Below are 14,957 nucleotides of genomic sequence, written 5' to 3'. Positions count from 1 at the left end.
AAGAAGTAAAAAAAAAGTCAGGAATTTACTCAACACCCCCTCCCCCTACCGCCACCGCCGTTATCATGCGCGCCTGCACAGTAACACAACACAGCGTGGGTGTCATCGAGCTCCCAATAATTCACGCGGACCACGAGCGCTCGCTTCAACTCAACGATCCCCGGCCACATCCACCCACCTGAAGTAGCACCCCCCCCTCCCCCATCCCTTTGGCAGCATCGTTTGCAGCGGTCGCGACGACGAGGCCACTCGTTTCTTGTCCGAGTTGGACCCGGCGAAGGTGCCTCGCAGCCATCAGCGGAGACTCAAACTGGCCGTGAGCAAGCGAACATCGGGATGGGGGGGGCCCAAGGCGTTCCTTGCGACTCACGCACGCTATCTATATAAATAAAGACCTTCATCTGTACGTCTCAAAATAAAACCTCTAGGGTGGCTTCTCGGCAAGGTAGAACGCTGAAATGTGGTGCATCGGTAGCTTTTAAGACACAAACAATAGAACAAAATTGGAAATCGAGATTTTATATTGTAAGCCCCCAAAATCTCGATTTTAAGTGCCCCATAAACATGTTTGTGCGCGTCATTCATAAACCGTTCAAAATATAAGATTGCGGGGTTTTTCGTTTGATAGAGCGTTAAACAGAAAAGAGGTATTTCGGATTAAAATGGCTTTGAACTATAGGCATTTTATGGTGTTCAAATCTGAATAATTCGAGACCGGTAAAAGATAGGAGCTTCCCCTCAGAGTATTAAGTTAATACATCTTTGTTCTTTCTAATAAAAAAGAAGGCAATCTTTGTCCGATGGATTCGTCTTTAAATAGAAGTTAAATGAAGTCAGTGTTTAAAAACTAAATTTTTTAGAGTAGTTGTTAGTGTCTAATCGTATATAACAATTGTAAAAAAAAATCATGTCAGGTTAATTATTATATTCATTGGAAATGTTTGCCTGGCGAAGATAGGTTTCATGAACCAACATGTTATAAACACCTTTACGATGAACTTCAAGGGACCAAAACTGAACGGACGTTTAGCTTCACGTCTCCGTGCAAGCCATCTGCAGCGTCACCACCGCTGCAATTTACAACACCGGTTGAACATCTTTTCAATTATCGAATGCAATGTATATGGAAAGTTATTAATGATGATTTTTTATAGCTTACATTATTCGAATTTCATACGACGGTGCGCATAAGCTGTTAAGAACATTTATCAGTTGATTGCTTACAACGTACACATACAGCTCTTTCTCATCTTTCATACAGCATTACAAATAAGTAATTTGGGGCTGTAAAAAAAGCCATTTGCAATCAAGATCGCCAATGCACTCAAAAACCAAAAGGAAATGTCCACGTAGTGTAAAGTAGTGTTTTATTGGCAGTGCAGTACAGTAAAACCGTTAATGTAATTATATCATACAATAAAAATATACAAAGACCACCACACACGTGTCAATGCTGCTGCTGCTGCAGTACGAGAGCCTTGCGAGAGGCGCCTTGAGATCAGAATTAACAACAATATAAGGGACCTCAAAAGCAGGCCAAGACAAACATCGAAAGACGCCTGGTGACTAACTGCTTGTTGTAAATTTGGACTAATATATAATCCCACTGTGCGGGCATGGGGTAGAACAATCGCATATTTAAAAAAAAAAACTCTTCCGTGGAATTTTGGACTAAACTCAAACTCTCTCTCTCAAAGCACAATTTTGTTTGTGGGACAGAATCCACTGCCAGTTCGAAGTGTCTCTGCCGAGGACGGGGCACACAATTTCGATGCGGGTAGGAGAAATTAAAAATGCTTTTTCGTCCCGGTAGATCAACAATGGGATGGGCTTTAAATCCATCGCCGCCGAGACGGGCGAGATATCGCAAAAGCCTAAAAACCCGGCGGGCGGGGACGGTGCATGCCCGACGGGGAACGAAAGCGGAGAAGCATAACAAAGGTACAATGAAGGAGGAGGCCACCGGGATCATCTGACTCATTCCCTTCGTTTTTCTATTTTCACAAATCCGCTTCTGGCCCTCCCCCACTATTATTCCCAAGTCACATAACGAGTTTCCACTGAAAATTACTCTCCACTGCCGCCCCCACCAGGCAACTTATTATTCATCGAGTTCACGGCCAAGTGAAGTCACAAGGTAAAAGCAGTGGCAAGCGTTGCCTTAAGAACAAATGTGAAGAAGAGGAAACGACTTCCATTTTGCAAATAACTTCAGAAGCTATAGCCGTGAAGAAAAACAAACCTGCCGAATTAAAGCTTTAAAAACGTACCTTTCGCTCTCGTCACGACGAGATCAATTGGTTACCATTCGGGATTGCCATTTGAGTCGCCAACGGATTGTTTTTTATCATAACTTGGTGAATGTAGCAGCCTTCAGTGGAATAGCAAAAGTCACATGACCCCAATTGCATGCAATGTATTACAAATCTAACATAAACTAATCGTATCTGATGAATCTGATACTTCTGTAACTTCGAAATCAAATTTATTTTAGCAAATCTTTCGAACTGTGCTGCATTACCTGCTAAGCACCAAAAGCAATGTGATAATCATGTTTTATTTTATTTCCTCAGGCAATCTTTCAAAGTCCCTTATATCGGCGTTAACTCCATGAATACACATTGCTTGCTCTTCTGTGGAGAAGGTGTGAACTTGAACGCAGAACGTAAAATCAACATTTTACAAAGCTGGACAATTGCACCCAGAGAAATCGTCCACATCCAAGGGCACCCCAAACGCCACCACCCCCACCACGAGCGAGGAAGCCCACGATTCATTGTCCAAAATTGTTGGTATGGCGCCACTGAAAACACTGAACAATAACTTCAAGCAGACTTAGCAGCTCGGAGGTTTAATATCGTGGCGCAGCTACTCAGATGGTTAGAAATGCCACACGTGTATTCAATGTAACAGTTGTCCATTGCTATAGTTCATCGAACAAAAAATACAGTACTTGCTATATAATTATCATGTTTTTTTTTTTTAAAAGCCTTGTAAATTGATATTTGTGTCTGCTTGTATTAACAGAAAAACTCCAGCCTCTGAATTTCTATGGGTTTTTTTTCACGCTAATTAAAAATAATATTTAACTTTTAACTCGCATACAAAGTTTCATGCACTTATGTAAAGTTGGTAATTGCGTTAAATTAGGTTGACAGTTTTTGTCCACTCCTTTCAGCCCATCCCACAATCCATTGTTCACAAAATGTAACACGTGATTAAAAAATAATCTATGTAAGGAAAAATCTTTAAACGGAATTTAACAGCAAAAAAATAATCAAGGAAAAAATTATATCAATAGTTAAAAATATTTCGATATACAGAATTACTGATGTTAACATTCCGAAATATGCAGCCATAATAAGTATAAGGTATGTTTTGACCTGCACGCAACAAACATTAAAAAAATAAACATTTCCGATACTCACCAGGACTGAGTCGGGGTTAAGTTCATAGCCACCATTTTAGCCATTAGACATCTTTAAATCCACCCACCCCAACAGGCATGTGGCAAAATAACAAAGTATTCCATTAACACGAAAGGGCACATTGACTCGTGTGGATACATGTAAATGCAATTTCTGGACCAGTGGTTCACGATTCACGGACTCTGACACACGCTGGGACCCACACCCGAGCCCCAACCTCGACCAAAGAGCAAACCCCTTGCTACAGAAGCACGACAGACTGCTGCAAAGTGATGTTATGTACCAGGAGCATTTAGTTCGTAATTGTTTTGTATCGATTAGAACATAAATCGTGTAAACCATGAAAATAACCAAGAAACAAAATAAATCCTGCAGTTCTCCACAATGCGTCTCTCACCGACGACAGCGACAGATTTCACAAACTGCTGCGTGGAGGGTCTTGTTGCGTTCACCGATTGACGCCGCTTCACATCGTTGCATAACACTAAGCGAAAACTACACGCCACTTATCAGTTCATTTATACTCACTATATACTGTACATTGCATACCATAACATTAGCACCAGAGGCTGCGTAACGTGATTGTCGATCAACATTCTATGGCGGGCCTCCTGCTTATAAAGACCACACGTACGTGCGCACACACACAGACACACACACACACAGACACAGACACACACACACACAGACAGGGGCAAGGACACGCAAGTGCACAGCAGTACTGAAGAGATTTGACCATCCGAGGCAATTAGTAGTGTGCAGAGCCGAGGCACAGGAGATGAGCTTCGGCAGCGTGGATGTGAAATCAAACTCTAAGGAGGCGAGGGGGCTGTGCCGAGCGCTCGCGCGAGACCGTCTGATGACGCACGCACACTCACTGTTGCTCGCACACACTCCACCTTGTTGCTTAAAGAAATCAACAAAGGACGGGCGCCTCCCGCAAAAACAACGACGCCAGGCTGATTCGCTCACGAGGTGTGTGTGCGTATAAGCCGGCCAAACGCAGCAGACGCAAAGGACACAACCGTCAAAGATCACCGGTGACGGTAGTCACTGCGCGTTTTGTTGCCAATGCGCCGCTAACAGCTGCTGGGTGCAGAAAGTTGCTGGGCATCTACGACAGATGATAGTCCATCGAGAAATCCCAATGACAGTTGTGTAACGTTACTGGGCTTCACCTTGTCAAAACGGCCTCAGGCTTCCGCAACATTCTATGGCATCTGTACAGCGCTAATTGCGCTTAAACACAAGTCCAAAGGTAATGCTACAGCCATGCGGCAAACGAACGGGAAATCTGTTCTATTTGAAAAGCAAATTCATTAACGTCGTTAGATATAACCTCTCAGGGCAAAAGAAAAATGCACGTTCCCCTTGACCAAATTTCATTCGTCTTTTGCTGTTGTTGCAGAAAATGTGAAAGTGAAGCAACAAAATACTGCTCATACATTACCTGAATAAAAGTAATAAATGCTTCTATGGAAATGTTGCCTTAATTAAAAACAGAAAATGTTCTCCGATGTGTTGTTTTGGGTTGTGCCGCGCAGCGTTTCGGCACGGCGCCCGACATTATAGCTCCCGGCACTGAATTTCAGTTCCTGAAATGCCCCTCACCCACTCCCCCGCAGCACGTTGGGGGCGAAACGTCAGACAAGGCGCCAAGCGGCGCGTCACGGCACAACCCAAAAAAATGCGCATCGGACATCTACACAGCACTACCACGCGTAGGTTGTCCCGGTAGTACAGACGTTCTTGTGAAGGTAGTGATTTTTGCCTCTGCGCGACTCCACCACCGCACGCCGCCGCCGCCGACGCGGTTGGGGGACGCCTCGCGGCCCCCCCGTCACCCCCACCGCCCCCCCCCCCTCGCCCCCCCCCGCCCCCCCCCCCCGGGACCTCAGTCCGTCCTCAGGCCCAGCCGCCGGTCAGCTTGTGGAAGAGCTCCTCGTCCAGCGCCTCGTTCTGATCCTTGGCGCGCGTCGACAGGAAGATGTAACCTCCGATGAACTCGTGAACGACCTTGCAGTCGGCGTCCGAGCAGTGGAACGCGATCTGCATCTCGTCGTCGAACTCCACGGCCACCTAGGGGAGCGCGGGTGCAGAGATGTCGCCGTTGGTGCGAGCACCGAGACCACGGTGGTAACGCCCCCATCAGCAGGGGCATCGGCTGCCAGTAGCGGCGGAACTGCAGACCGGCTAGCGAAACTAAAATCGGCAGATGCACTAGCAGCAGCATTAGCAGCGAACACAGACACAAACAGGACAAGCTGCCACGCGTCAGTCCATTAACTAATTAATTTCTCAACTCCACACCTGGCACCCCCCCCCCCCCCCCACGGTGCACCTTTAGGCGAACACCGACCTTGTCCGTGCATATCGAGGTTACGCCCCTGCACACGGCGTGCCTCCGATGGCTGTAGGCATGCACGTCGAGCCTCTTCCGCATCGTACGTAGCCAACCGTGCTCGCAATCATGGAAAGCCGTGCCGTTAGCGGTCGCGAGGATTGGAGTTGAGGAACGCTGGACTAAGTTGTCCTGCATTTAGTGAGGGGATTCGACTGTGTAGAGATACGTGCACATTAACACACACATGTACAGACATACAGAGGGATGCACGCATTAGGTGCACATGCCTAAACCCACTCACCCACGTTCCAAGTTAAGCTTGCTAATAGTGCTGGTACCCAGTGAGGTGTTGTGAAATAAAAATGCGTTCTAAGTATTGTCAATATTTCACTGTATAATTATTATTATTTAGTTATGCTTGTCTACCCAGGAAAGCCTCACAGAGTCTCACGGCTCCTCTTTTGGGAGATTCATGGCAAGTTATTACTCGAAGGGGGCGATGTTTACAATGTCACTCAGTAACCATTCAAATAGACAACATAACGCCGGTATTCATCAGGGCGGCCACTCAAACCGAACCGCGAACCTCTGCAAACAAGCGGCGAATGAGCAACCCGCTGGGTCACGACCACTGCTAAATCTTGCCCAAAAAATAATTCACATTTGGACATGGACAGTAGTAAGATGGGTAGTATGTGTGTCAAGCACGGTAAGTTCCGTACCAATTGCTCCATGGCACGATTGTGTCATTTTATTGAAAACATGTGGACAGAACATAAAACCTTCCAGGCATAGCGATAAGTAGCCTAAAGAGGTCCCTTGGTAAAATTAGACATGTGGTCTTGCTTTGTTGTAACATCTTACAAACAGTTAATTGCTTTGGGCATAACCACTGGTACGTAAACGCCTTTATATATATTTCTCCCATGTACAAAATGTCACAAGAACGAGTCTTACGGACGGTATTGGATTCCTTGCCTTGAAGCAAAAGAAACGAGACATGGAAGGCAACACGGTTTTGTTTAATCAGCCCGTGCCTGGTGGTCCCCTTGATATTGATTTTGCCTGCCCTGCAAGTCCCTCCTGTGAAATGTAATGCCCTTCCGATGGCTTTATTTGCCTGACAGTAACAGATTGTATTGCCTTACAAGGGCCAGCGAAAGTACACATTGGCAGAAAAAGGCTAAATACAGAGACCTATGTCTCTCTCACATGACACGCACACACACAATGGATAGTGTTCATTACTGTGCAGGTAAATGGCTAGAGGTGCGGCCCTGCAATTCCTTGCTGGTACCACTGCTGGTGGAAGAGTCTCGAGTGGATCCACTGCTGTGCGGATGTGCGACGGGGGTTATTGAAGAAACCTGCCCATTGTTTTAACTACTGCATTGATAAGTCACATCGCCGTAGATGTGACCAGTTGCCAACACCCTGATTATGTGGCCATTGTTCAAAATCGCCATACATTCCTATACCAATTGGATTAACTGGCTAATGATTAATCCAGAGAGTTAATTGCCCAGATGAACTATTAACTATTGTACGGTTTTTTTGCAAGTCATGAGATACTTATTTCTCTGCAAGCAAGTGTGCTTAAGCATGTGTCCTTAGAACTTTAATGCAGGCAGGTGATCCCTCACCAGAGTTGGGCAAACAATGACCAACTCTAGCAGAGGTCAAGGGGTCCCTGCAACATCCACAAGGCGAGGCCAAGCTCGCCCAGCGTGCCCCAGCAAAAGGTTCGGCAGGAATCAAGTGTGGCATTGCATTTGTCGTAGTTCGAATGGCAAGCCATGGAGACCGATCCTCGGCAGGCGTGCGCGCTAAGGGGGTGCCGCCTTACCTGCCGGACCTCCCAGTTCACATTCCACTGCTTCATGTTGCTGAAGCGGTAGGTCTTGATGGCATCACCCGTGGACAGGTCCATGCGGATGAGCCGGTTGTAGGCGATGCCCATCATCTCTTCTTTCTTGGCGCCGCGGAACCTGGGTGGCAACACAGAACACGACCGCACGAAAACCCAGGTCACGAAAAAGTTGAAACACTAACGCAGCTTCCAATGATAACTATCTACATGTGGAGTGACTGTGATCTCCGGTGGGCGTGAAAACCCCAAAAGAACAGAGCATTGCCTCATATTCATACTGCATACCGTTCATCCAACAGATACATTAATACAATAGCTTTATCTAAAAATGCAAATTGGCTATCGGATATTAAACAAACCCAATTCCTTCATGAATCTTACACTGAATACCACTCAAATCACATTGGTTTGCGGAGCAATGTTACGCTCTGATAAAAAATGTTTACCGTAAATGATAAGCTATGTGGAAATACAACTAAAATGTGAAAACTTTTTAAAAAATAATCTAAAAAAAAACATCAAAACGATGTTGTATTTCGTCTACGGTTGCCACCTTTTCTACTGTAGATCAAACCTGGACGTATGTTTTCAGTCAGCCCGAGTCTGTCAATACTGTGCAGTTACACTTTGATACAATTTAGTACAATACCGGTACCGAAGCTCGGTTCAAATCAATTCTGCCACCCCAATCAGCGATGCCAATTCCTGGAGATTTGGAAACCCCAGTTTATTCCCTGGCTCCATGTGTTCATATTCATGTCTCTGCGTGGAATTCCCAGCATACATTCAGCTTCTTTGTGGACTATTCAGCTTTCTTTTATTTTCTTTGTCAGTGTCAATGTTTCTGATCCGCGAGTCATCCCGCACCTCAGATTATCACGGTCGGCTACATACGAAAGAAGTTCAACGTGCAACATACATCGGGGGTCACGGGCTAGTAAACTCTTTAACCTCTTGTTCTCTACTTTTAAATCACAATTAAATGTGTTACCGGGCACATTCCTAACGTATTGGGATTTTTGGGGATTTAAATACAAAAGAAACAAGACAATGTTTAGACACAACAGTTTGTTTTAGAGACATTTTTTTGTACAACACTAGCGAGTGAAACCAATACATTCAGCAATACATGGAACAAAAACGAAAAACTACACCAAGCACGACCAGCCCACTGCATAGGGCAGTGAATGCCCTTGAAAATAGAAATATCGACCCATAATTAGATCAAATATGAGCTAACAGTGCTTAACAAGGAGTGTATTGTTTTTATTTCAAACCACACTATACTGTAAGGGTATAATTTCCACTTCGTTACTCAGTCATGTTACGACATTGGTGGCCTGTATCCAAACGTTGGAAAACAACAGTGTCCGAATTATAAAAAGAGGTTATAAATATCGGAGAAGTTCCATCAATCTTCGAGTTCAACTGATCAGAGGAGTTGGGAATGCCAACCCTGTGAATAATAATGACAAATATCCTCCATTACGACCCTCGGTAAGGAGTCGTTGGCGCTTCAGTGAACTTAGACAGTAAATAGCATTTTGATGCAAACTAACAGGATGTTTTACTACCACTGAGAGGAAATTAAACTTTCATCCGAGTGGATTGCTTTGGTGGAAAATATTGATTGGAATGAGGACCTGGCAGGGCCTCCACCATAAATACTTATTTTACTTTTATTAATTTAAATTTTTTACCTACGTGACTTTACCGAAAAAACCTAAGAATATGAATCCTCCATTTTACTCTCCAGACTGGTTGGGTCAAGCTCAACTATAGCAAGCACGTAGAGGCCAGCACAGCGCTTTTGGAAGTATTGGAAACAAGCATGACAGTATTTATGGTGGAGGCCCTGCCAGGTCCTCATTCCAATCAATATTTTCCACCAAAGCAATCCACTCGGATGAAAGTTTAATTTCCTCTCAGTGGTAGTAAAACATCCTGTTAGTTTGCATCAAAATGCTATTTACTGTCTAAGTTCACTGAAGCGCCAACGACTCCTTACCGAGGGTCGTAATGACACACTGATTAGCAAGATTTCTTAACCCACAATTCTTAAGCTCTCAAATTGCACGTGTAAGAATCAAAGTATGTTTTAATTTATATTCCTATGTTGTATGCAATGGTTTCATGTGGCCCATGCAGCCACAGGAGGCTGATTCATGCACTATACAAAAAGAGATTCAATTTTTTTATAAAATCAAGACCCCCATATGCGACAATAAGTTGAATTGCGAGCTGCAGTGAATTGCTACACTGCAAGCAATTACCAATGGCGTACATGGGTAATCATTGGACCCAAGCCTCAAGGCCCAAAAAAAGCACGCGTACAAACCACGTCAATTCCGCCTGTTACAATGATCGCAAGGCACAGCCATCAACGAACCCAACAACCATGACTTGCTGGGGAAAATCCGTATTCCGTTAAAGAGAAGGCTGTGTCGAAGCCGCTCTTGGCTCGAAGGCGTTCCTGTACCTTTAAACGCTTACACGGCCTGCAGTGGTGTGGCGGCGTCAAGTTAAGTGTAACCCACCAGGAGACCGCTCCCCTCTTGCCGAGTGTGCGAGCACACGGGGGAGGAGTTGGCACGTGTTCTAACTTAAGGCCCAGCTGCCACACTCCATCCACAACCAATGCAGCATTAATCAACTTTACGGTCATTCTGGTCACCTCAACCAGAACGGGCCTCGCCGAATTCCAGCGCGAGCGCACGCACGCAAAAGAAAAAAACGACCCGATGGAGAATACACGCGATGCACGCTCTCAACGCGAGATGGGATCATCAGATGGGTGGTCCGCATTCAGCTCGTTGGTATTCAGTGGGTTCACGGGACCCTTCACAGCCAAGAGAGGCTGTAACCATTCGTCACGATGCGTAAAAAAAAATCGATTAACAAATTGAACTGGAAAAACTCGTTGAATCGCAAGGAGAGTCCCTCTTGCATTGCAGTGAAGCTGCTTAGCACGATCACGCTGCGGAATTTTGTACAGTACACCGATGGTAAAACCTGTCACTGCGACACAGAGGAGCAATTCACAATTGAGGCTTCATCCAGCATTGTGTCCTCTTGCAGGGTAAACAGGAAGTTGGTATTTAGCAAAGTGCGTCTTGGGAAAATTACGGGGCATTTTGTCGCTGCTGGAAAATGTGGCAGCGGGGAGGATAAGAATTTATTTCTGCCAGATGTAGCCGGAGATGTTATGGAAACCACATGGAGAGACATGCTGAGCTCGAATCGTACATTCTTCAGCCTGCCGCAAAGGACTGTACACAAATGATGAAGCACATTTTTTTCCCTCCCCAACTTGAAATTAGTTCTTGATTTTAAAAACACCCAGATCGACAACGGTTAATGCGACTGTGTCTCAAGTCACTTTTCGAAAATGAAGAGCTGCGTTGGGGGTAGGAGGAGAGGGGTTGTTGTGATGGTGAGACGAGAGAGGAGAAAGCAAGGCAGCATCACCAGCGTGATATAGCCCAGGTCGCAGAAAGCAGGGCCCAGCATCAACAATGAGCACAATATTCATTAAAAAAAATTAAGTTGTGTGAGCATTGTATTGCCGGACAATTCAGTATTCCCTCGTTATTCGCAAGGGATATGTTCCAGAGATGTGAATAGCATTTCATTAATTACGTTAAATAAATTAATTAATGCGTTCTCCCTCGTCACTTTATTTAATAACTTTCTCTCTCTCTCGATGCAGTCTTGTAGAGTTGCAGATGCGATTCGCGGATAGCCAAAAATAACGGATAGCAAGTTCGTGAATAACAAGTGAATACTGTACTCAAGTTTCAAAAATATATTTTTAGACGTAACGTTTACCGAAATGGATTACGCGTACGATTAAGTGTTTTGGTTTGAGGTTTTGGGCCTTTTATCCACCTGTAAACATCAATATGGAATTCTATACGAGCCCACGCACGGTGCTGGAGGTGACTGCATTATTCATCGTTTTATTTTCCCGAGTACAAATGTGGGAGGAGAAGCGAGAGGAAATGCCTCTACGAACAGAGGAAGGAAGGGCATCATCGTAACTCATCCCTCAGGAACCAACAAGGAACATTTAGTTAGCAGAGTATGTTACCACCATTTCATAAGCAAGGCAATCATTGCTAAATCAAAGCCAATCAAGCCATCTAAATATGCCAGTCTGAGCTTTAGGATGCATATGGTAATGCACATCTATAATTTTTTTTTAAATGTGGGTGACTACAATGGAATGTTTTTAAAGACAAATACTATTAATAAATATACATTTGCAATGTGGAGTTGAATAAAGACAACAGCAGCAATGCTTCTCGACTACTTGAGAACAAGAATCCATTGGGATCTCTCGCAGAGCAGTGCGATCATCCTCTGTGAGACAACGGCCCACTGAAGCGGATTTCATAGAGCTACCACCGCCTGGTGAGATTTCTTCAAGTGACCTCAGATTCGACATAGTCGGGGGGGGGGGGGGGCAGCGCTTTCTTTTCCACCCACTCTGCTATTTAGTGATGTTCAACACATGGCCATCAAACTGATCGTTTTAAATCTCAGAAGGTGGAATTTAGTCAAATGTAAGTGTTTAAACAGTTTTTTTTAAGGCGATGTTTTTACACGGTTGTTGGTGACCAGGCTGAGACCATTAATTCACTATGCTTGAGAACACAGTTTAATCACAGGCTTAGCTTTGAACCCAGGATCTCAACGGTACCTGCACCCGAGCACTTAGACCTCTGGAACCACCCAGCCCATCTTTTGAAATTATTTTAAAGACCTCCACAGTTCAATATTATGAGAATTTTAAATGATATGCCCATTAGCCCGAGAATAAATAAGGGTGTTCTGATAGAGGGTATGAAAAGGTCACTGCCACTGCACGGACGGTGAAAAAATCGAAATTGATTTGGGCTCAATTTTGCCCCAAGCAGTTGGTGATATTTCCCCCTTGCGGCTTTGGAATTTGATAATGACGCCCGGCCTGTTGCGGTTGGCGTCGCCGGTGTTCAAAGCGACCACATAAGCGGCACGAGCGGCTCCATCGAAACCGCCGGGTGGGCGCATACGTCCGTCACCGGTAACAAACAGCATGCAAAGGCACAGAGCAGACTTGAAGTGGCCCAGCAGCCTCAGTGATTGTGGAAAGGCCTTCCAGCACGTTTGCCGGTGGTGGCGGTGGCGGCTGAGAGGTCAGTGCAAGAGGGCCTTGAGGATACGACAAAAACTTTACAGAATAAAACTATGAAGGCGCGTTTCTCTCCGCGTCCGGGCATCGTGCCGAACAATATGCGGCAACAACCTGAAAACACGTCGGAGAGACAGTTTCTACTGCTCTCCCATCAACCTGGCTTCCCCAACACCGATAACATACAAAATTCCCTGTCTTTTCATAGTTTGTTCTGGAGAGATCTGTCCGGATTATACGGTGATGTTGCCTGAATGCGGCCACGTGGGTACGGCTGAGGCTCGTTAGAATAAACAATGAAGGGACGTTAACATTGCCTCTCCGTCTCGCGTGTGCGTGCTATACATCCCACGACAGATTCTTAGGGCAGGAAAACCAGTGGCCCCCCACAAGTCACGGCCAATTGAACCACCTGCTCGCTATGAGACGCATCCCCCAAAGCCAAGAAATCTGGCAGCAATGCAGAGAGTCAATGTCTATCACGCATGAAGACATAAAAACGAGATAAGCAATGCAGGGATTCCATGAACAGAGCCACCTTGCTGGTATATTCAAATTCTGCATTCCATATATTTACATATTTTTTACAAGGGGTGGTTATTAAAATAAACTTCACGCACGTTCACCTGACAATTGAAGCCAAACTGAAGCTTTATTACACGAGAATGTATGAATGTTGAACTACTTTCACACCATATGTAGCCAACCGTGCTAATCGGAGGTGCGGGGGGAAGAACCACAAACTAAACACGAAAGCAGTTCTAAAAAAAATTGTTTTCCATCTGGATTTAAAAGTGCAAAGCTCGAGTGGCTTGCTAATATCAGAAGAGCGTTCCAGACGGCTGCAGAAGCACACCTGAAAGCGAGCAATGCAGTGACCGAATGCACGCAAAGTAGAGATCTCATGACAACTTTTAAGAAAGGCAGGGCTGAACATCTAAGTGCAAAACTAAGGGGCAGGGAGGAAGCTGACCACCAAATATGGAAGCCCTTCACTACTTCTCCGCCAGTGGGAATTGATTCTTAAGAGCATTCATGACGGCATTTAAGCACCCCGCCCCCTCCCTACATTTTTTTCTTCTTCTACAGAGGCATCAGAGTTTGGGAAGACAACGAGGGTTCATCTTCTTGGTTCTTTCAGTAAAGTCACATAGAAGGGAAATAATAAAATAATAAATAAAAACATTATAAAATACAATTCTCTCGTACAATTCTCTCGTGAGAATTGTATTTTATTATGTTTAATTTTTATTATTTTATTATTTCCCTTCTACGTGACTTTACCGAAAGAACCAAGAAGATGAATCCCTGCAGTCACGAAAGCTTTAAATCGAAATACAACGAGGGTTGTCGAGTTTATAGAAAGTTTCTTGAAATGTGCGGTTTAGTCAGGTTTCCATTGCACTGTAATCCGTAATGTGTATGTGCTGGTGTCAACTCCCGTTCATATCCTCTGTGGTGTGTACCTGAATCGTTTTGTTACTCAAAAATACTTTTGGGGAAAAACAAAAAAAAGGGCGGCGGGGCTTGGGCAAGGACGCGTCACGAGCAGCGACGGTGACCCTGGAGGTCGAGACGAATGGCAGCAGCAGGCTGAGGACGAAACAAAGTGTCCCATGGCCACCGTGCAGATGGAGCGATGGAATCGGTGGGTGCAGCCGGTTGCGAGATACATTGTTACATTGCAGGACCACGAGAGACAGCGAGAGATGATGGTGGGGTTTTGGGAAGGCCTTTGATCCATCGTTGCTGCTCGTTACAACGATTGCATTTAGACAATGTATAATCCACACTCTAATGGTATTTGGTTAAAGTGTTAATTGCACTCATATTGGAAGTGAGTATATTGGAATGTAAAAGTAAATGCCAACACAAAGGTACATTCCTCTCTCCAAACATTTTTGACAACGGGAAAGCACTTTCACTTCCTGCATATATCCTACACACGCAGCGCTATTCTCAACAACACCACCTTTCTTTTCTGCCATCTTTGGTGGTGCGAACGCAGCTAAGGGGGGGGGGGGGGACGACCTGCGGGCCCACACACAAGGAGACCGGGGGGAGTGGGGGGGGTGCAAACGTGGGTGGGGACCTTTGGTCTCGGTCCCGACCCTCCTCCCCCCCACCTCCCGGAACGTCCGC

General features: G+C 45.2%; 1 protein-coding gene across 5 annotated transcripts in view; it reads right to left on the bottom strand.

Annotated features, from left to right (window-relative positions):
* Nucleotides 1-5,319: 5,319 nt before the first annotated feature.
* LOC144937079 (fermitin family homolog 2-like) overlaps nt 5,320-14,957 on the bottom strand; it is a 60,754-nt gene continuing 51,116 nt past the window's right edge. For all 5 annotated transcript variants that reach the window (XM_078864327.1, XM_078864330.1, XM_078864328.1 and 2 more), the window contains 2 exons: nt 7,619-7,760; nt 5,320-5,507 (listed from right to left, as the gene is read on the bottom strand). In XM_078864327.1, the coding sequence (XP_078720453.1) occupies nt 5,334-5,507; nt 7,619-7,760 (316 nt within the window). In that variant the 3' untranslated portion in view covers nt 5,320-5,333. The remainder of the gene's footprint in view (nt 5,508-7,618; nt 7,761-14,957) is intronic.

The sequence above is a fragment of the Lampetra fluviatilis genome, chromosome 18 (assembly GCF_964198595.1).
Source record: "Lampetra fluviatilis chromosome 18, kcLamFluv1.1, whole genome shotgun sequence".
NCBI lineage: Eukaryota > Metazoa > Chordata > Hyperoartia > Petromyzontiformes > Petromyzontidae > Lampetra > Lampetra fluviatilis.
The sequence above is the reverse complement of the archived record's forward strand: the minus strand, read 5'-3'. Positions and strand labels throughout refer to the sequence as shown.